The 23,082-nt window shown below is 42.1% G+C and overlaps 1 protein-coding gene across 1 annotated transcript in view; it reads right to left on the reverse strand.

Moving 5' to 3' along the window:
- Positions 1-1,814: 1,814 nt before the first annotated feature.
- The window catches only part of LOC134810328 (uncharacterized), a 28,681-nt gene continuing 7,413 nt past the window's right edge, over positions 1,815-23,082 (reverse strand). The window contains exons 2-6 of the mRNA XM_063813263.1: positions 19,684-19,808; positions 6,619-6,780; positions 4,909-6,198; positions 4,017-4,134; positions 1,815-2,504 (exon numbers count right to left, since the gene is read on the reverse strand). Coding sequence (XP_063669333.1) covers positions 5,863-6,198; positions 6,619-6,780; positions 19,684-19,808 — 623 coding nt within the window. The 3' untranslated portion in view covers positions 1,815-2,504; positions 4,017-4,134; positions 4,909-5,862. The remainder of the gene's footprint in view (positions 2,505-4,016; positions 4,135-4,908; positions 6,199-6,618; positions 6,781-19,683; positions 19,809-23,082) is intronic.

Raw genomic sequence — 23,082 nt, forward strand, 5'->3', positions numbered from 1 at the left:
TGGTTTTTCCATTCCTGAGTTACTTCACTTAGAATAATGGCCTCAAGCTCCATCCAAGTTGCTGTATAAGACATTATTTCATTCCTTTTTATGGCTGAGTAGTATTCCATGGTGTATATACACCATACTTTCTTTACCCACTGGTTGGTCAGTGGGCACTTAGGTTGGTTCCATATCCTTGCAATTGTGAATTGTGTTGCTATAAATGTGCGTGCACATGTGTCTTTTTCATATAATGACTTATTTTCCTTTGGGTAGATACCCAGTAGTGGGATTGCTGGATCAAATGGTAGATCTAGTTTTAGTTCTTTAAGGAATCTCCATACTGTTTTCCACAGTGGTTGTACTAATTTACATTCTCACCACTGGCAGTGTAAAAGTGTTCTGTCTTCACCACATCCATGCCAACATCTATTGTTTTTTGACTTTTTAATTAATGCCATTTTTTTTCTTTTTCTTTTTTTTTTTTTTTTTTTTTTTTTGAGACAGAGTCTGGCTCTGTCTCCCAGGCTGGAGTGCAGTGGCACTATCTCAGCTTACTGTAACCTCTACCGCCCAGGTTCAAGCAATTCTCCTGCCTCAGCTTCCCGAGTAGCTGGGACTACAGGCGCGTGCCACCACGCCCAGATAATTTTTTGTATTTTTGGTAGTGACAGGGTTTCACTGTGTTAGCCAGGATGGTCTCAATCTTCTGACCTTGTGATCTGCCTACCTTGGCCTCCTGAAATGCTGGATTACAGGCTTGAGCCACTGCGCCCAGCCAAATTAATGCCATTCTTGCATGTACAAGGTGGTACCTCATGGTGAACCCCACATTTATTTAGCAAACATTTATTAGGCAGTTACTATGTGTCAGGCTCTCCTAGGCCTCAGTGAGTCAAACATCAAAGATTCCACAAGGGGACTAAAAAAACAGGTAAATGCAGGCTACTATAATTAGTGAGGGAAAACTGCTTCCAGGAGGATGCAATGTCTAAACAGAGAACTGGATGAGGAACACAGTTAATCCAGGAGAATGGCAGGAGAAACCTTTTAGGGAATCAGTATCACAAACAAAGGCTCAGAAGAAAGAGCACACAGGGAGTCTGGGGGAACTGTCAGCAGTTCAGGGTGGAGATTAGAGAGAAAGGAGCACAGGGGCAAAAAGCAAGCTTGGAGCAGTGAGCAGGTTCAATGACTAAGGCTTGTGGGGTTGGGGAGAACCTTGGCTTTTATCCGAGGACAACGTGCAGCACTGGCAGCACTGAAGTCAGGAAGAACCTTGGTCAGATCTGAATTCCAGAAGAATAGCTCTAGTTTAAGTGTGAAGAATGAACTGAGAGATGCTAGACTGGATACATGGAGAAGAAGAGGTTCGGGGAAACCCTGGCGGCAATTGTAGGGAGAATATTAGGATGGAGGAAAGGGTAGAAAGGACCCTGAGAGATCTGAGTGATCAGGACCCAGTGTTTCACACATGGAAAATAAGGTGGAAAAGGAGAAAGGTCCCCATATGAACAGCACCTCATCTGGAAAAATGACATAAAACAAGGGAATTTGGCCCATGACATAAGAGGCACTTGGGTTCACATGGTATTGAGTGATCAGGGAGGAGTTTAGTTGAGTTCACCTCTACAGACAGGTATTGAGTGCCAGGTATGCTGTCATCAGGGTCACAAGGAAATCAAAGGTATATGCCTTATATCTTTGTGACTTACGTGTCTGATCCTGCTTAAGAACTATGCCAATCCCCGACTTTCCAGGACCCCCAGTAATTTTGTCTTGTGCCCATGTGGGAAGAGCTGAGGCTTGGCAAGAGGATCTTACCCATATGGTCCAAAAAATAGTAGAAAGGTTTATTTAGAAGACACAAATTCCCTAATTAAATGGACTAATTTATCCATACAAGAGAAATAAAATCACTAAAAAATAAACTGAGTGAAGGCAAAGAAATCAACAAAGTGTAATTACCAGAAGTTTGTGGGATTCTGCATGAAAACAAGCTTGAAGAAATAGTGAAAGGAGAAGATTTGCCTAACAGTATGACATTCGAATGAAAAAAAAAAAAACAGATAGGTTTAGTGGTGTTGCTTCTTTACAGATGCAGGAGGTTTGAAAAGTAATAGAGAAAAACATTTGGAGAGAACGCCATCTTAGCTTTCACACAGAATGCAAGACCAGCCTTTCCAGTGGGCATCTCTTGATTTTTGTTTCCAGGGCTTTGATTTCATAAACACAGCTCAGCTCCGCAGATCATCTGGCCCAGTCCAGGATCCGGGTTTGTAATGATCTTGTTCAGTCATGGTCCAGCCTGTGCATAGAGACCCTAAGACAATGCCCGGTGATCCTGTCTCTTGGCATCTCATCCAGCTGAGAACCGATGGGACCTAAACTTGCTTCTAACCAATAGAAAGTGGCAAAAATGATGTCACTTCTGCAATGAGGTCATATGACAGCCCCACTTCTGTATTACTCGATGACTCTGTCTTCTGCCTTGTTTCCAAGTTTCGATGAAGCAGAAAGGCCTGTGTGGCAAGGAACTGAAGTCAGCCTCTGGCCACCAGCCAGTAACGAACTGAGGCTGTCAGTCTAACAGACATGGAGGAATGAATCCTGCCAACAATTGCTTGAGCTTGGAAGGGTATCCTTCCCCAGTTCAGCCTCCAGATAAGACCAAGCCATGGCACTCTGATGAAAATCATGTGAGAAAGCTGCAAGGCTGTGTCTGGATTCCTGAACCATAGAAATGTGGGATAATACATGTGTGTTGTTGTAAGCTGCTAAGTTTGTGGCAATTTCTTATATAGCAATGGATAGCTGAAAACACCTCCCACAGCTTTCACTGAGTTAAGTGACCCTTGGGGCCAGTTAGAACTTATCTCATCCCTTTCCCTGTGGCAGCCCTTATCTTTCTCATAGGTTGACATCCCACTTTCTCTTTACCAGTGTGAATGTCAAGTTCTCTTACTATCTCCGTTGCTCTCCTCTCACACCATCCAGGAGGCCCCACTAGGGAGTGGCAGGCAGAGAGGAGGAAGTGCCAATGGTCTGGGGTATGGGTAGACTCCTCCTCATGGTTCAACCTTGAGTGCAGGTATTACCAGTTGGAAGAAGAGAGGTCAGGAACCAGTAAGGATTGGAAGGAGATTAGTGAATATCCCACCACTCTCAGGCCCATGCAGGCTGTGAAATAAAACAGTGATGAATAGACTCTGCATGGCCCCTGCTGGTCTTTACCCTTCAGCATTCTAGACAGTGCACCTCATATGCCATGATGCAAACACCACTGACTCCCTCCAGGGCAGATATAAATCTCCCTTTCCCCCGCATCCAGCAAGCACACTCCATCAGCCTATGGGTCACTTCAACCCCATGACTCCCTAGTCGGGACTGCGGCAAATGCAATAGACTTCGGTCCAGTCTCTGGGCCTGGAGAAGAAAGGGAAGCTGGTCAGAGCCCACAGGAGGAGGTGACCCACAGGGAGCCAGTAGATGGGTGTGAGGGTGAGTATGACAGAGCGGTTACTTGGGCTCAGCAGTCAGACTGTCTCCTTAGAGTCATGAGTCAGCCCATTGACAGTTACTGAACTTCCTAGTGACCTCAGTTTCCTTGTCCGTAAAATGGTGCTGATAGCTGTCTCTAGGTCATAGGGCTCTTGTGAGGTTTAAAGGATTTAATTCATGTAAATCCCTTAGGAACGTGACTGACACTTTTTTTAAGGTACAATTCTGTAAAAGAGTGGGACCCATCCATTTAGGTCCTGTTTCCTTATTCCAGGTGTGATGAAACCAGCTCTCCCCAACACTTATCCTGACCCCCGTTCTATGCCTGCAGGTGGAATGCTGTTCTGTCCCTTACAACCTATGGTGTGGGGGGCAACCAGGAAAAGGCCAGGGTGGTGCCAAGTATGAGGAAGTCACAGAGTAACACATACACATACACACATACATATCCATACCTGCTTGTATACATAAATATGTACAGATACATACATATATGCACTTATAAACACGCACATACACATAGATGCCCATACCTGTTTATATATCCACATGTGCACAGAGAGACACAGGCACATTACACACTCCCAATTCGTCGATTCAGTTTGGGGCCTGGGTAATTCCAATTCAATCTCTTTTAAGAAATTTAAGAATCTGAAAGAGAAAGGCCTGAGAATTTTTGTCCCACAAGAGACAGACCCACTTCCCAGGCACTGTGGGACTTTCTGAGCCCCATGTGGCCCTGCTCCTGGAAGCTCATGGAGGAGCAGGAAAATCTGACTTTAGATCAAGGTTCTGGAGTCCAGAGGCAGCCCCAGGAACTGGCCTTCCCTGGGTACCGGGCCTCCAGGAGTCCAGCAGGTCCCCTTCCTCCTATCTCACCTATGACGTCTCAGCCTGTTTTCCACAGCCAGGGGCCCCTCCCAGGCTTTGCTGCACCGCAGGAGTCTCCATGGAGCTCCAGAAGGAACAGGAACAGAGTTTAACTCAACCCCCTCGGGTGAGGCACCCTCAGGTCCAATTTTTTGGTTCTAACATTGGTGATACCACTTTTCAGTCTTAAAATGTCTGTTTCAGCCGGGCGCGGTGGCTCACGCCTGTAATCCCAGCACTCTGGGAGGCCGAGGCGGGTGGATCATGAGGTCAGGCGATCGAGACCATCCTGGCTAACACAGTGAAATCCCGTCTCTACTAAAAATACAAAAAATTAGCCAGGCATGGTGGCGGGCGCCTGTAGTCCCAGCTACTCGGGAGGCTGAGGCAGGAGAATGGCGTGAACCTGGGAGGCGGAGCTTGCAGTGAGCTGAGATCGCGCCACTGCACTCCAGCCTGGGCGACACAGAGAGACTCCGTCTCGAAAAAAACAAACAAAAAAAAAGTCTGTTTCTTTTCTGATTTGCAAAAAGGTTTATAACTTTTGATACTCACATCTGCCACTTTCTATTGGAACCTAGCAGTCCTTCCTGGTACTTTCATCCACTGTGTCTCTGCTGATTCCGTTTCCTGGTGTTTTATCTTCTGGTTGGGTTAAAGATTATATGTAATTGTTGGGCACAGAGGACCAGGAAAGAAAAAGATTCCCGGTGAAGCTGGACCCAAGTACATCATTGTTGACAAGGGTAACTACTGTCCTTTCCTATTTACCTCCCTGCACTCCTTCTTCTCTGTCCTCCCTCCCCACCCAACCATGGGAGAGCCTCAGGAGCCTGGACCAGAATCCCCAACCTCGCAGTAGAAATGCGGAGGAGGAGGAGGCGGAGGAGGCGGAGAATGAGGAGAAGGAGGAGGAAGAGGAGGAAGAGGAGGAAGAGGAGGAGGAGGAGGAGGACGAGGAGGCTGTTCGGTCTCCTCTTTCCTCAAATATGGATGCCTCCAAGGAACATAATTCCGGCTCCGAGAGGTCCTGACGTGGGGTCCGGAAGACCCCAGTACCTGCCGGCAGCATCATCTCCTTGCATGCTCCAGGTGTCTGAGCAGCCACCTAGTGCAGTGACCCATCGGACTTTCCCTTGTGGCCTCCGCGGTCCAGAACCTCTCCCAAGCGCGCTGGATCCTCCAAGCTGCTCTTTGAGCCGCTGTCCAGGTCTGCAGGTCCTCGTTCAGGGACATGAAATCTCCTTGTGGTAGGCGGACTTAAAGTGTCCTCCGAGGAAGCTCCTGTCCGGAGCCACCGCCCAGCCAGGCAGCAGCATCTGCAGGTGCGGTGCCCTGGACCAGCCCCAGGGCGAGCCGGAGGCGGGACCAGGGCGGGGAGGGAGGTCGCCCCGCCCACCCCAGCTCCTTCCTCCCTCTGTCATTGGTCACAGAACAAGTCAGTCATAATCCAGATTGAAGGAGAAACCTGCAGCAAAATGTCCCCAGCGCTTCCGCACCTGAGAGGGATCAGCTGAGGCCCCGCCCCCCATCCCTGGGAGACCCGGGCCGGTCACTCTGCGGTCGGGGGGCGGACACCTGTGCCCGGAGTCTGATGTCACTCACTGGCTGACCCTGGTGGCGGTGCCGGCCCAGGAACCTCAGGCCCCTCAGTAACATTCCCTGCGGTCTTCGAGAACTTTCCTCAGGGCGCCCATAGCCCTGTCCCATCTTCTCCACCCGCGGCGCCCGAGGCTTCACGCTCCGATTCTCGTCGCGGCTGTGGAAGCTCAGGAATCGCGTGTCGCCCACGAAGGCGCCGCTGAGGAACTCAGGGCCCAAGTGGTGAAGGCGGAGCCCGGCGGCCTGCAAGTACCCGGGGTGCGGGCCTGGGCTCCGGGAACCCGCACATTGCGGGCGGGAGAGGCGCAGGGAGCCTGGGACCCCGCCCCGCTCCCCTCGGGTCCCCACCCGCCCCCTCTCTCCCGGACGCCCTCGCCCTGCCTCCTCGCGGGGACACAGCCTCCCGGGCTCCCTCCCACGTCCCGCCCGGCACCGGAGCCGCTCACTTGGGAGCTTCTTACTGTGGGGGGGGGGAGCTGGGGAGGGGACAGAGGGACGGGAACCAGGGGAGGGTGGCGTAGGGCGGCGGCTCTGGGGAAGTGACCTAAGGATTCTGCAGACCCCAGTCCGGGGCGGAGGCGCCGCGAGAGGAGCTGCTAAGCCCTCCAAGCCGCCCTTTCCCTCTTGCCTCCCCAGCCCAGTTCATCCTGATCTTCTCCTTACCAGCCCAGTTCTCCCCAAGATCAGGGCCCACAGAGGAGCAGGAAGGGGGTTCCGGGACACAGGATCCGGCTTCTCTGGGTATCTTGGAGTCCAGGAAGGATCCTGGAGATCTCCCACTTTATGAAGCTCATCCTCCACTGACTCTGATGGCTTCTCTAGAACCTGAGACCAACTGATAGGACGCCCTTATCAGTCCTGGGGGAAAAACAAGAGCAAAGGGTGAGAGGTGGCCATGAGGTCAGGGAAACCCCTGCAGAATTCTCAGGAGAGGGAAATCTTCAGAGCTGCGGCTTTGGCTTAGTTTGTCTTCCCGCCAGCCACCTGTCCTAGAGCTGGAGATGTTTAAGTTTAAACCAGAGACTTTGGATATTTTCCCTGAGTGACATAATCCTTGTCTTTCTCTCCTGGAATCGTGGGTCCAGACCATCACAGTGATCCAGTCGGCCCACTTTCCTTCTTCTCTCACTCCAATCTCTCTCCCTGAGCTGGACTCTCCGCCCACCCTCACATTCTGGAAAAGTGCAGTGGTGTGAGCATGGCCCTGGGACAGAATTGTCTGGGTGCAAACCCGGCTCCATCCCTACTTTTGTGTGATCTTCATTCCTATGGCATTAACTATGAAAGGGAAAAATAACAGGCACAAGCCATGGATGTGTAGTCAGAATAAAATGAATTGGCATTTTTAAAGTGCTAAGACCACTATTTGACACATAGCACAATAAAAGTGTAAAATGCTATCATTCTTGTCATTTCTTTAGGTCCTTTTTCTTGAGCTCTTCCTCTTCTCTTTGGGTTCCCATGAAAATTTACCCTGTGGAAGCTGATGTCAGCAAGATACCTCCTCTTGGGAAATGCTGGCTCAGTGTGGGGCCTCCCTTTTAGTAAAAGGAAAAACCGATGGTGGACCAGCTAGTGAGTTAGAGTCTATTTTATTTAAACAAGATCACCTACCTAGAATTAACTCCATTTTGATAAGGACACGCATCTCACAGATAAGCCCGGTGTAATTTTTGAGGAGATTGCTTTATTTGTGTAGAACTTACTCTAGTGCTTTTCATAGTCTTGCAACACATTTCAAATCACTGGTTCTCATTTCACACTGACTGCCTCATAGAGTGAAGATGATGAGAAGTATCTTCATACCATATTCCCACGTTTGTCTATTGGAGTCACAGTCATATATTACATATGCAGATATTTTTCCTAGAAGTTTGAATTTATTGATATAGATTTTAATCTGGAATAGATAGATATTACCTAACATTTTTGTTTTTATTGCCTCTAAGTTACACATGCTTAAGTAGTCACTACTGATACCTATGCATTTTCTCTCTTGGCATGTGACATGGATGTAAAAATTGTACATTGTACTTGAGTTTTCAGCAATTATTAATTATGTAATTTGGATCATCCCTCCCATTGAGTACTACTGGACAAGTGGGAAAAGAGTACATATTTGAAAAATCTGATGGAAAGTATGAAGGGGCTAACCAAACAGTAAAGATTTGCCAGGCCAGGAACCAGGAGAAGGCAGAAATCTAGAAGAGCAAGTTGAGCTGCAGGGCTGCTTTTGTCTTGGGTGATGTTGGCTGCTCTTGTCTTGGGTGATGTTGGCTGCTCTGGGCAGTGTCTGAGACCTTGGAGGGCTAGGTGGATAAAGGCTACATCTAAAGGCTGTGGGTGCATATGTGGCACTGTAAATCCCTGGGATTAGGATGGGTCCCAAAGGGCTGACCCATAAGAGCAACACAGTCGGTTCTCAGGAGTGGCAGCTCAATTTTTGTTTGAGTGGTCCAGCAGTTTTCACTGCTCTTATTAAAAATTGTAATTGAGGATCTTCCCAGTGTCATAAAGAAGAAAAGAAATACACTTAAAAAGGTTTGAAAAGAAGACACAAAACTCTTATAATTTGCAAATGGTAATATGCTGAATGCAGAAAATACAAATGATTAGAACACTCTTGAAGTTAATAAGATATATATATATATATTTTTTTTTTTTTGGAGACGGAGTCTCGCTCTGTCGCCCAGGCTGGAGTGCAGTGCGATCTAGGCTCACTGCAAGCTCCACCTCCCGGGTTTACTTACACCATTCTGCCTCAGCCTCCCGAGTAGCTGGGACTACAGGCGCCTGCCACCATGCCCAGCTAATTTTTTGTATTTTTAGTAGAGACGAGGTTTCACCATGTTAGCCAGGATGGTCTCGATCTCCTGACCTCGTGATCCGGAAGTTAATAAAATATTTTTGCTTGATAGGTAGAAGAAATTATAGAGCTGTTTTGCACAGATAGAAAATGAAAATTTAAAAAAATTGATTCAGCAAAAGTGCGTACGTATAAACTTCTAAAACTAAACCTAACAAATTCTGTACAAGATATCAATTGGGATATTTAAAAAACCCTACTGAGTAATAATAGAAGACAGTAATTAAAGAAGACAGTGAATTAACTGAATCAATTTACCAGGATCCTGTCTTGGATGGTTCAATGTAATAATGACATTAATTTCCTACAGTACTCTAAGAACTCAAACACATCTCAATCAAATGTTTATCAAGCATTTTTGCAACACATAGTAAGCCAATTTTAAGCCTTATATTGAAATATGAAAGAGAAAAAGTAGCTATGACACTCTAAATAAGAATAATAAGCAGAGAGAATTTCCTTAGCAGATATTAAGACTTATGTTAGAGTTATTTTAATTAAGAGAGTCGAGATGTTGAGACAGGGTAGTAAACTAGAACTTGGAAACAGAATAGAAAGCCTGAACGTATGTAGAGCAGAGGCAACATTACAGATCAGTGGGTAAAGGAAAACGATTTAGAAAATAATTTAACAACAATTGATTATCTATATGGAAAAATGCAATTGTACTCATCTCTTGTAAAAAAATGTGATTGTACTCATCTCTTTACAATAATATAGTAGAATATCTTCATTACTTTAGTGTAGGGAAAGATTTTTATGCAGGTTTACAACAAAGTATTAACCCCAGGGTAACCTTTGACAGGATTAGAGACATTAAAGTTGAGCTCCCAGATTATGTGGGGTTTTCCATTCCCCAGTGGACAGCGATAAATAACTAAATGTTCCTCTGGGAAAGGCCTGTAAAAAGAATATATCTCGGAGTGAATTATAGGGTCCTTTCTCAAGGGCACTAGCCTTCTGCTTACTTGAGGGGCTCTGACATATCAACTGGCTTTGGTGTAGCTACTGGATAAGAATTTCTGAATACCCAGGACTCAAGGTTGGTGACTGTTCAGCAGACCTAGCAGTTTTTATACCTGTATGTGTCACGTGGCACCTTAATGCCTTGGTGAGGGGGGCATCCTCTCAGCCCTTCCGGGAGATGTGGTTAGGAGATGTTAAGTAGGTTGCACATAATGGATACATTCCCACTTTTCCGTCTCTCTGAGCTGTGTTCAGGCTCTTTCCTCTGCAGTATGCCTGTGATAGGGATTCTGTTGATATAGGCTAGTGGTTTTCACAAACTGTTGCATATAGCAAAATCTGGAGAGATGATTTGTTTTAATAAACTCAAGGCTGTAGCCTGTTAAATTAGAATAATATTTGGGCCTGTGTAGTTTTGCTGCAATTCCCAGATGATTATGATACATACCAAATATTGAGAACCACTGCTTTGAGCCACTAGTTTTTAACTTGGCTGCTGATTGGAGTCAAACCTGGAGAGTTTTAGAAACAATACTGTTTCCAGGATCCTACTTTTGATGAATTAGATTTAATTGGTTTTACATGTTGATCTAGACCTGGGGCTATTTAAAATCTCCCACGTGATTGAAAGGGCAGTCAAATTTGAGAAACACTGTGCTGGGCCACAGTTGAATTTGGGTTTTAATTAGCTAACCTGGCTGACTATTAACATCACTCTTAGGTGTTCAAAATAACACATTTAATCTAAGATACTGGGTGAAGATCCCATATTAATGAATCCAGGCCATTCATGTCTCATTTCTCCCTGTGTCAATACTGAAAGCTACAGGGATAAATCCCTCCAACCAGTGCTCCTCATCACTCTCTCCGTGATGATGCTCCCATTTAGCCGATCCCAAATAAAAGCCAGACAGCAAGCTTGCCTTTTGTGGTCCACCAGGCCATGCAGCACAGTGTCCAGGACATGGAGCAGGGAGGGTACATGGAGCGTGGATCAGGAGGGCACAGAGAAGATACCAGCAGACCTGCCCTCTCCATTGCACTCAAAATTACACTGGATTTCCTAGCTAGTGCAATCAGGCAACAGAATATATCAACTACATGAATTAATAAAAGCTTTAAGCAAAGTCATTGAATTAAAACTATATAAAATTATTTATATTTATACCTACCACAACCAACACTGAAATTCAACAAAGAAAGAGATACTGTGAACACTAGCACAATATTTCAACATCTTTGGAATAAATATACTAAAAGATGCACAAGTAAAACCAGCAATACTTTATTTAAGAGTATTTAATAAATAAGCATTACATGTTCATGAATTATGAGTCTCAATATGGCAAAATTTGTCAATGCTCTCCAAATCTGATTACTGAATGAAATCTCTGTTAAAAATAAAATTTTTAAAGGTACTTGGAAAGGTGCCTGCCAAGCTAGGAAAGTTGCCAATGATAGAAAAAACACTCCTGAAGTGAAAACTCAAAATTTATGGATTTACTTCATTGCATAGAGAGACATATTATAAAGCCGTGGATTATCTTGGGATGATGAAAATGTTCTAAAATTAAATATGCAGATTTAAAACTCTGAATATGTGAAAAACCATTGAATTGTATACTTTAGATGGGTGAGTAGTATGTGATTTATATCTCAATAAAGTTTAATGCAGAAAACATAATGAGATATTTTGAAAAATGCACTAGAATTTCTAAATTAAAATCATTGAGTTTTCCAAACACTGATGAGAATACAGACCATCAAGATCTACCACACACTGCTTGCCACAGCCACTTTATCTAGCAGTGTGGCATCATCTCTTTGAGTGGGATATCATACACATATACCAGTAACTCTACTCCTAGGTGTATAATTTTGACAGATATGTGCCCATTGTGCCAACAGACTAGTGCTAGAAGGCTTGTAACAGCACTGCTTGTAATTTTAAAAAATCTGACCACAAATGAAATGACCATAAACGAGAGAAGGGTTAATTTAATATATGATTTATTTATTCAATGAAATGTTACAAATAATAAACATGAATACTCTACAGACACCTATAAAAACTTAGCAAACATACATTTGATCTAAAATGAGGTCTTGTAAGAATATACACAGCATGATTCCATTTGTATGAAAAATTCAAAATTTATATAAAGTTTGAGGTAACCTGTGTTGTTTTAGAAATGTATGCATGGGGTAAAGCTTTAAAGAAAGACATGAACAGGATTACTATGAAATCAGAATGAGGGTGAACTCTAACGACAGAAAAGGGATTGTTATTGCTATGGGAATTGGTATGAAAACTTCTGGGTTTTTTTTCTGAGTTTTGTTTCTTTTTCACACGGATCTTCCCTTTAAAACCATGTGTTAAAATGTGAATGTAATTCAAGCCCTTCACTTTTGGTTGTAACTTAACAGTGTAAAACTGGTTTTAAAAAAAGTAATGTTAATTATTTATCTGTAGTTGGAAAAATTAACCTTTATTCACAAAAGAAATGGGTTTCCCCCTACACCACTCATCAGAGAAGAGACCATGAATTGGAATGGGAACTCGGAATTGTCATCATCCTATAATTCGACTCAGGATTCTGTCCTTAAAACATTGGCACACTGCTGTCCAGCTCCCTTCTGTAGTGATGGAATGCCTATATCTGTGCTGTTCATTACATCAGTCACCGGCCACCCATGAATTCTGAGTACTTGAAATGTGGCTAGTACAAGTGAGAAACTGGGAAAACCGACTTTTAAAATTAATATAATTTTAATTGATTTAAGTGTAAATAGTGCCTTGTGGACAAGGCAACATTACAAAAACAAAATGCAGCACCCGCTATCTCTGTCTTTTTGTTCAGCCATGCATCGTGTGAATGACAGCTTCATTGTTACTAACTTTGAAAAGACCCCATTTCGAAGAAAAATGGAATTTCAGCTTCTTCAGGGGTGAGACTTTCTTGAACTCAGCATCTAATAAAATACCCAAACCACACGAAAGGACCCTGTTTATCTCTGTTCTCTCTGGGTATAGAAAAACATGCTGAATTCTTATTTGTATGCGAAATAAAGGGGTTTTCAATAGGAAATTTTTCTGTAAGGTGAGAAATTTATTCTAAATATATTTCACTAATTTCAAATGTTTTATCCAAGTTGCTTATAATTATTACTGTTTGGCTACTATAGTGTAAATATTTTTCAAATTATCTGAAATTTAAAAATATAGCAATATAATTCTATGCTGTGTGTGAAAAGGATTAAAAACAAGGTAAGCCTATGTTAGCTTGGTAAATTATCACAATATAAGAGTGTTGTACAATGTACCAAGTTTAATGTAAAAGATAATGAACACCTCACACAGCCCGTTAAATTAATCGGAAACATTTCAGTGTGAATGTGGAAGGGAAGATGAACAGAATTTTAAACACATTGGGTGTGCACAGAGGATCAGGATCTTGAATTTAGCATCACTTTTATATATTTTTTATTTACTTAGAGAGACTTTAGCACTTACTATGTCTCAGGCACTTTTCTAGATGCTTTTGATGCATTAAAACACATTTAATCCTTGTATCAACTTTAAGAAGTAGCCACCATGCTAATCCCAATTTACAGGTGAGTAGTAACTTTGTGTAACTCCAGCCAAGGGCGTGATAAGCTTTTACAGTTCTTTTGTAGTTTTTATTCCTAAAACATGTCTTTCATTCATCTTTTTTCTAATTAGTGTTCAAATATATCTAGCAACTGGTTATGTTTTGTAGGATAATTTTTTGTCATTCATTCTACAATGATTTAGCTTAGCATTAAAAGTTTATGGAATTTCCTTTTAGTTTGTAAATTAGAAACAAGGTAGGCATTTACTTCTTGTTGATATTCCCCAAACTTCATTGTACACAACAGCTTCTCTCAAATAGGATCTCACAGAATCAGTTCAAGGTTGAACTCCTAACACTAAAATTTTACATTAAAATTGCATTCTCTGTTGCCCAGGCTGGAGTGCAGTGGCACCATCACAGCTTGCTGCAGCCTTGAACTCCTGGGCTGAAGGAACCTCCTGCCTCAGGCTCTTGAGTAGCTGGGACTACAAGGCATGCATCACCATGCCTGGCTTGGTATTTTCTTTTATCAGATAGCAGAGTGAAGCACTTGCATTACAAAAATAAAATACATAAAAATTACGATGACTTTGCCAATCTAACGTATGACTTAAAATGGTAGTGGTTAAATTAGGAGCCAGTCAGCCACTTTCAAACATGTTTTTCAAAATGAAATTTTAAAGACAGTGTCATTGTTTACTTCTATTACTACTCATAGGTTTAGCTGTGGTCCTGCTATAGAGTTTGTTAAGAAAACTTCCCTGAGTTGTTTTAAATGGTCTTTTGAAAGCCAAACGCTGCAATCCTATAATCATTGGAATTGGGAACAAATGATACGTTTCTAGGCTTTATTTTATTATAACTTAAAATCTTAGTGATGGTAGGATTATTTTTCCTTATTGATTTTTTCTAATATATTTAAAGCATTGATAATTGTGTTCAGTCAGTTGTATTTTATGCTGAATCATTTGACCATGTGAGGAAAGCAGATTTTTAGACTTTTAGCCCATCTTGACCAGAGGGATCAGTAAAAACCTGGAATGAAGAATTTCTTCCTGTGCACACCTTTTTTCTTGTGTGTATTGCCCCTCATTCACACTTCTGCGCATTCATACATTTGTGATTGCACTTTTTTGTATTAATTTGGAATCATTTATTAATTCCACAGTCAAGTTAATAAAATGGTTAAAAATAAATTTTACATGAATTTTCTCAAAATTCATTACTTGATCCATTTATTCATTCTAAACCCATGTCAAATACCATTCTTTAAACCTCGTCATGTATTAAAGTTGCTTTCATTTATTAATTCAATCAAATGGCATTGAAATTTGTAGCAAGAGGCATCTAAGAAGGCAGAATGTTTCTATCTGTTCTGGGATTAACAGGGGTAGAAAGATGCGAAAGGCAGATGGAAAAGAGGCCTCAGAGAGGCAGCCCGGATATAATGACACCTGCCTCCCTGGCCAGAAGCCAACTTCCAAGATTCAGGATTCAGGAATAAAGTGTCCCAATATTCAGAAGGTTTCCTGGTCTCTCTTGAATTCAGTGCTCATTTGGCCAGAGCTAAGACCCTCACACACTTTGGTTTGAGGATCCAAGCATAGAATGTGGCTGTCTCTGGGACATTTCATGCTAAAGAAGCCCAGCACGTATAGACAAAGGGTCTAGAGGGCACCAGCCACCCTTCCATGGAGCTCTGTTCAAGGCACCTCCCCGTGCTCCATTACTTATGTTGGCCACGTCCTCAGGAGTTTAGAGAAATGGCCGTGTTGTCTCTGAGTGGAAGTGAGGGGAGGCCACCAGGGTAGTCAGGATTTTGAATCCCTGTGTCCTTTCCCTCCATCTCTACCAGAGACCACCTGTGGAAAAAAAAGACACGAATGTCAGAGGTGAATCCAGGCCCATGGATCCATTGTGGTCAGGGGACTGAAGCCAAGTGGCCCAACAGTAATGAAGTCTATGAGGCCTTGGTCACCCCAAAGCTTCCCCCATTAGGAGCTGCCTCTTACTGCCATCAGGGACCCCAGGAGCTGGACATGGCATTGTTTGTCATTTCTCATGAGGAGCTGGAGAGGTCCCAGAGCATATAGACCTTGATTGTATTGGAACCAGAGAGAAGTCAGGTAAAACTCTCCATTGGGCAGTATAATATGTTTGTTTTAATTTGCTAGAGCTGCCATAACAAAGTACCACACGCTGGGTGACTTAAACAACAGAAATTCATTGTCTCACAGTTCTGGAGGCTGGAAGTCCAACATCATGGTGTTGGCAGTGCTGATTTCTTCTAAGGCTTCTTTCCTTGGCTTGTAGATATGTTCTCTCTATGTCTTCACATTGTCATTCCTCCGTATCTGTCTGTGTCTAATCTTCTCTTTTTATAAAGACACTAGTCACATTGAATTAGGGCACACTCATATGACCTCATTTTACCTTAATGACCTCCTTAAAGACCTCTCCATATGCAGTCACTTTCTCAGGTACTGGGGGTTAGGACATCAACATGCCAATTTTGGGGGGATACAATTTAGCCCATAACAGTCTGATTATCCTTGAGATTGCATTTTCTAAAGAATAAAATAGAGTAAATCTCTTTGGCTCTTGATACTCTGAAATTTTGTTCTTGCAATGAGAATAAAAAAACGGAGAGCCAAAGGTTGGTGTCACCCAGAAGGTGAGCCCTCCCTAACTCTGGCTGCCCCAAGACCTGGTGCTGTGTCATACCAGAAAGCCTTGCTCCATTCTAGTGATTCCGGTACCAGCCTTTCAACTGGAAAGAGGATGCTCTCCCAGGGGAACAACTTCTCCTGCTGTGCTGGCTTATTTTCTTTGTATTTGGAGGACAAAAAAGTTGATGTAATAAAAAGAACATATTTGTCAAATTTTTTTGGTAATCGTTTTGATATCCTTATCAATACCCCATATTGTAATGAATATGTTGGCTTCATTTTGGTGGAAGGGACATGACACTGGTCCTTTTGAGCCAGAATGTTCTGGGCCTTTCCATGGGATTCAGTTTCTGCCATGGTGGATAAGGGGAGAGCTCTTGGTGTAGGGTTTGGTCTTTATAATGAACCATGCTGTTTGGGCAGCGGGTTTATCTCTGGAAGCGTGAAGGTTAGGCAGGAGTGTGACCCTCCTCCCCATTCAAAAGGTCAAGGTAGAGCAGGTTCTTGTTCAGGGCGCAGTGAGTGAGAGAAGGGAAAGTGACAGAGCATTCTTTCACCTTTTTGTGACATGCATGCATCCAAGTCTCTGGTGTTTTAAATAATTGAAACTGAGATCTAGTTCCACTTATCTGTAAAGTAGAACTGTGGAAAGGGAAGTGTACCATCCCCGCCACTGGAGAGATCCCTGAAGAGAGATTTGTGAGCCCCCATTTTATCGAAAATGACACAAAATTTCATCAAAATTAAGTGAAATTGTGGCTGTAGATGGGGCTTTATTTAGAGCTTCGACTCCCCACCTGCTTCCTAAGACATGATCCTTCCCCAGGATACTATAGAATCACAGGGCTTAGACTGGAGGGGTAAGGCATGATGGTGTTCTTCCTTTCTGGCAGACAGGATGTTTTGGATTGCATGTATTTTCCAAAGACAGCTGCAAAAATATCTAAATATCTTCCATCGCACTTGCTTTTCTTTAGTTTGACCCACCACTCCCTCATCAAGAGGTAAGGTCTCTCCACTCTTTAAACATAAGCAGATCTGCTATTTGCGCTACCCAATAAAATATGGCAGAAGTATACTTGTGTGAGTTCTGGGCACTGCTGTTAACCATCCTGCCTGCATCTGGTTCCTTCCATTTCAATCCCTGGACCATGTAACACTCTCAGGCCATCATCTGAACCCAGCCAACACATAGAACCCTATGAGAGATCATTAAAAATTCTTAGTTACTATTTTCATGAATATCCTTCTCTATCCTTCCAATTTCAACTTCCGAGTGTCGTTAGATCCAAAGTGAGAATCTTTTTTTTTTGAGACGGAGTCTCACTCTGTTTCCCAAGCTGGAGTGCAGTGGTATGATCTCAGCTCACTGAAACCTCTGCCTCCCCAGTTCCAGCAATTCTCCTGCCTTAGCCTCCCTTGTAACTGAGATTACAGGCACCTGCCACTATGCCTGGCTAATTTTTTTCTATTTTTAGTAGAGACGGGGGTTTCATCATGTTGGCCAGGCTGGTCTCAAACTCCTGACCTCGTGATCTGCCCGCCACAGCCTCCCAAAGTGCTGGGATTACAAGTGTGAGCCACTGTGCCCAGCCAGATTCTTTTTATTCTATCCATTGTGATAATCTCTGAATTCTGATTGGGGAGTTTAATCCATTTACGTTTACATTTAAAGTAATTACTGATAAGGAAGGATTTACTTCTGTAATTGTGATGTTGGTTTTATGCATGTCTTATAGCTGTTTTGTCCCTCATCTCCTTCATTCAAACCTTCTTTTGTTTTTAGTCATTTTTCATTTAGTCGATTTTTTTCTAGTGATATGTTTTAACTGCCTTCTCATTTTCTTTTGTGTATATTTTATGTATATTTCTTTGTGATTACTGTGGTATTATATATAACAATACAGTTATAACAATCTTGAACTGAAATCAATATGAAACTCTGCTTCTTTACATCTTTTCCCACCCCTCATTTTACGTTATTGATGTCACAAATTACACCTCAGCAGGCTGGAAGGCTGGAAAGTCATAATGTTGCAGCCTTCAATCTAAAATTTGTAGACCAGGCTGGCAGATTGGAAACCTAAAGTGTAGTTGCTACTGTCATCTTGAGGCAGAATTTTTTCTTCTCTGGGAAGACTCACATTTCGCCCAAAGGCCTTCAAGTGATTCAAAAAGTCCCACCCACATTTTTTAGGGTAATTTCCTTTTCATGAAATCAACTGATATCAGATTTTAATCACAACTGCAAAACACCATCATATCAATGTATAAATTTAGTGTTTGATTAAATAACTAGGTGCTATGGTTTGGTAAAATTGACACATAAGACCCACCATCCCAGTCCATGCTTGTGAACTTGGCACCCATTAACATTTTTCTTAAACCTTACTTCGTCTCCAAATAAAAACAGCTATAAAGTCTTACTTTTGCCAAAGATGATACAATTAACTTGCATCCAACTAGAAACACACTAACCCTTTCCACAGAAAAAGATTCTCTTTGATATACTGTAACCTAAATACCATGCGTAATAAAAGTTAACTTTTATTAATAAAAGGGAATTATTGTTAGCACATCTTATGTTTTATTACAGATGATCAGGAAAAGATGAAAAGAAAGGTATTTGCTCAATACATGTAAGGATAGATACACACAGACATAAATATCATTATAAAAACATAAAGAAGTAATGCTGATAACGTTTACTGTCTTTATTTCTGTAAGTGCTCACATGGTTACAGCTGGTTATTTATTTATTTATTTATTTATTTATTTATTTATTTGAGACAGGGTCTTGTTCTGTTGCCCAGGCTGGAGTGCAGTGGCATTACCTTGGCTCACTGCAAACTCTACCTCTTGGGCACAAGTGATCCTCCTACCTCAACCTCCTAAGTAGCTGGGACTACAAGCACATCACCAAGTCTAACTAATTTTTTGTATTTATTTTCAGTAGAGATGCAGCTTCAGCATTTTGCTCAGGTTGGTCTCACATTCCTAGACTTAAGCAATCCACCTGCCTCAGCCTCCCAAAGTACTGGGATTACAGGCATGAGCCACTGTGCTGGCCACAACTAGTATTTATAAATACTTTTTTGTTGTTTTTCACTAACCATCCCATATTCCCATTGCTTTCAGCAAGTCCCTCAGCTGATCAGGTTTCTTTTCCTGCTTGAATGACTTAAACCTTCATTCCTGAAGGGTATGGGTCATTAGTAGTCCTACCTGACCTGGGTTGTTGTAATTTTTATTGACTTTAGTTATAGGGCAGAGTATTACTAAGAGATGCTCTAAAAGACCTCCTGTGTTCCAGACATAGTCCTATTTACCGCCATTGTGTAGTAGCTGACCAATTCCCCCTGATGACCAGGACCAATCACCCCAGACAGTGCAGTAACTCCTTCCTTTGTTGATTCAGAATCATGAGGAGCTGAAGGGCCCAGGTGGCTGTCTTAGCTTCCACCTGAATGGTTCATTTCTGTGTCTCCTGTAGGAGCATTCCTCCTTTTGTAAACCTCTAGATCCTGATCCTGTTCCTCTTGACTGGGCAAGATCTCCCAACCAGGGTCTCCAGCACCTCCTACAGGTGTGTTCAGGCTAGCAACAGGTCTGTACTTTTCCTGGAACAGACCTCCCAGAAGAAGGGGCAGACTGCCATCTTTCCTGTTACATAGCCTTCACTGGTGATACCTTCAGGTACTGGAAAATCCGAGGCAACTAGGGACTGGAGCAGGCCCCCAGCAAACTGTAGCAGCCCTGCAGAAAAGTGGCCAGACTGTTAAAAGAGAAAACAAAAGAAGAGAAAAAAAAATCCACTCAAAGGTCAGCAACCTCAAACATTGAGGGTAGATAAGCCCACAAAGATGAGAAGAAATCAGCAAAAGAATTTGATAACCAACCTGACAGAGCTGAAAAACACACTATAAGAATTTCATAGTGCACTCACAAGTATTAATAGCAGAATAGAGCAAGTGGAGAAAAGAATCTCAGTGCTTGAAGACTGGCTTTCTGAAATAAGACAAGAAGACGAGACTAGAGAAAAAAGAATGAAAAGGAATGAACAAAACATCTGAAAAACATGGGATTATGTAAAGAAACTGAATGTGTGAATGATTGGTGTACCTGAAAGAGATGGGGAGAATGGAACCAATTTGGAAAACATTTCAGGATATGATCCATGAGAACTTCCCCAACCTAGCTAGACAGGCCAACATTCAAATTCAGAAATGCAGAGGACCCCAGTAAGTTACTCCATGAGAAGATCATCCCCAAGATAAATAATCATCAGATGCTCCAAGGTTAAAATGAAAGAAAAAATATGAAGGGTATCCAGAGAGAAAGGCCAGATCACCTACAAAGGGAAGCCCATCAGACTAACAGTGGATCTCTCAGTGGAAATCCTATAAGCCAGAAGAGATTGAGGGCCAATATTCAACATTCTTAAAGAAAAGAGTTTCCAACCCAGAATTTCATATCCAACCAAACTAAGCTTCATAAGCAAAGGAGAAATCAGATTCTTTTCAGGCAAACAAATGCCAAGGGAATTCATGACTACCAGACCTGCATTACAAGAACTCCTGAAGGAAGCACTAAACATGGAAAGACAGTTACCAGTCACTACAAAAACACAATGAAGTACACAGACTAGTGACACAATAAAACAACCACATAAGCAAGTCTGCAAAGTAACTAGTTAACATCATGATGACAGGATCAAATCCATACATATCAATACTAACCTTAAATGTAAATGGGCTAAATGCCCCATTTAAAAGACATAGAGTGGCAAGCTGGATAAAGAACCAAGACTTATCAGTATGCTGTCTTCCATATACCCATTTCACATGCAGTGACGTACATAGGCTCAAAATAAAAAGATGGAAGAAAATTTACCAAGCAAATGGAAAGCAGAAAAAAAGCCAGGGTTGCAACCCTTGTTTCTGACAAAACAGTTGTTAAACCAAAAAAGATAGAAAAAGACAAAGAAGGGCATTACGTAATGGTAAAGGGTTCAATTCAACAAGGAGGTCTAACTATCTGAAATATATATGCATCCTATACAGGAACACCCAGATTCATAAAGTAGGTTCCTAGAGACCTTCAAAGAGACTTAGAATCTCACACAATAGTAGTAAGAGATTTTAATACTCCACTGACAATATTAGACAGATCATCAAGACAGAAAATTAACAAAGATATTCAGGACCTGAACTCAGCCCTGGATCAAATGGACCTGATAAATATCTACAGAAGTCTTCACCCCAAAGCAACAGAATATACATTTTTCACATTGTCACATGGCACTTACTCTAAAATCGATCACACAATTGGAAGTAAAACACTCCTCAGCAAATGCAAAAGAACTGAAATCATAACACTTGGACCACAGTGCAATCAAATTCAAAATAAAGACTAAGAAATTCACTCAAACCATACAATTACATAGAAACTGAATAACCTGTTCTTGAATGACTTTTGGGTAAATAATGAAATTAAGGCACAAATCAAGAAGTTCTTTGAAGATAATAAGAACAAAGATACAACGTACCAGAATCTCTGGGAAACAGTGAAGGCAGTGTTAAGAGAGAAATTTATAGCATTAAATGCCCACATCAAAAAGTTAGAAAGATTTCAAGTTAACAACCTAAAATCACAACCAAAAGAACCTGAGAACAAAGAGCAAACATATCCCAAAGCTAGCAGAAGACAAGACATAATAATAAAAAAATTACAAAGGTATTGTCTCCTGAAGGAGACAGAGACATGAAAAACCACTCAAAAGATCTACGAATTCAGGAGTTTTTGTTCTGTTTTGTTTTGGTTTTGTTTTTGTTTGTTTGTTTGTTTTTGTTTTTGTTTTTTTGAGGTGGAGTTTCACTCTTGTTACCCAGGCAGGAGTGCAGTGGTGTGATCTCAGCTCACTGCAACCTCCGCTTCCCAGGCTCAAGCGATTCTCCTGCCTCAGCCTCTCGAGTAGCTTGGATTATAGGCATGTGTCACCATGCCCGGTTAATTTTTTTGTATTTTTAATAGAGATGAGGTTTCTCCATGTTGGTCAGGCTGGTCTTGAACTCCTGACCTCAGGTGATCTGCCTGTTCAGCCTCCCAAAGTGCTGGGATTATAGGCGTGAGGCCACCGCTACTCGCCTAGGTTTTTTTTTTAATTAATAAAATCAATAGACCACTAGCTAGGCTAGTAAAGAAGAAAAGAGAGAAGATTCCAATAAACACAATTAGAAACAATAAGAGGGACATTACCATTGACCCCACAGAAATTCAAGCAACCACCAGAAAATATTATGAACACCTCTATGCAAATAAACTAGAAAATCTAGAAGACAAGCATCAATTCCTGGATACATACACCTGCCCCCTCCATGACTGAACCAGGAAGAAATTGAATCACTGAACAGACTAATAATGAGTTCTGAAATTAAGGCAGTAATAAACAGCCTACCAACCAAAAAAAAACCAGAACCAGATGATTGACAGGCAAATTCTATTAGATGTACAAAGAAGAGCTGGTACCATTGCTACTGAAACTATTCCAAAAAAAAAAAAAAAAATGAGGAGGAGAGACTTCTCCCTAACTCATTCTATTAGGCCAGCAACATCCTGATACCAAAATGTGGCAGAGATACCACAACAACAAAAAAGAAAACCTCAAGCCAATATTCTTGATGAACATCGATGCAAAAATCTTTGACAAAATGCTGGCAAGCCGAATCCAGCAGCACATCAAAAAGCTTATCCACTACAATCAAGTAGACTTCATCCCCAGTATGCAAGGTTTGTTCAACAAGTGTAAATTTAAAAATGTGCCTCATTATACAAACAGAACTAAAGACCAAAACCACGTGATTATCTCAGTAGATGCAGAAAGGGCTTTTGATAAAATGCAACATCTATTCATGTTTTAAAAAACTCTCAATAAACTAGATAGTGAAGGAACACACTTCAAAATAATGAAAGCCAATTATGACAAACCCACAGCGAGCATCATACTGATGGGCAAAAGCTGGAAGCATTT

This window comes from Pan troglodytes, chromosome 5 (assembly GCF_028858775.2).
Source record: "Pan troglodytes isolate AG18354 chromosome 5, NHGRI_mPanTro3-v2.0_pri, whole genome shotgun sequence".
In the NCBI taxonomy this organism is placed as follows: Eukaryota; Metazoa; Chordata; class Mammalia; order Primates; family Hominidae; genus Pan; species Pan troglodytes.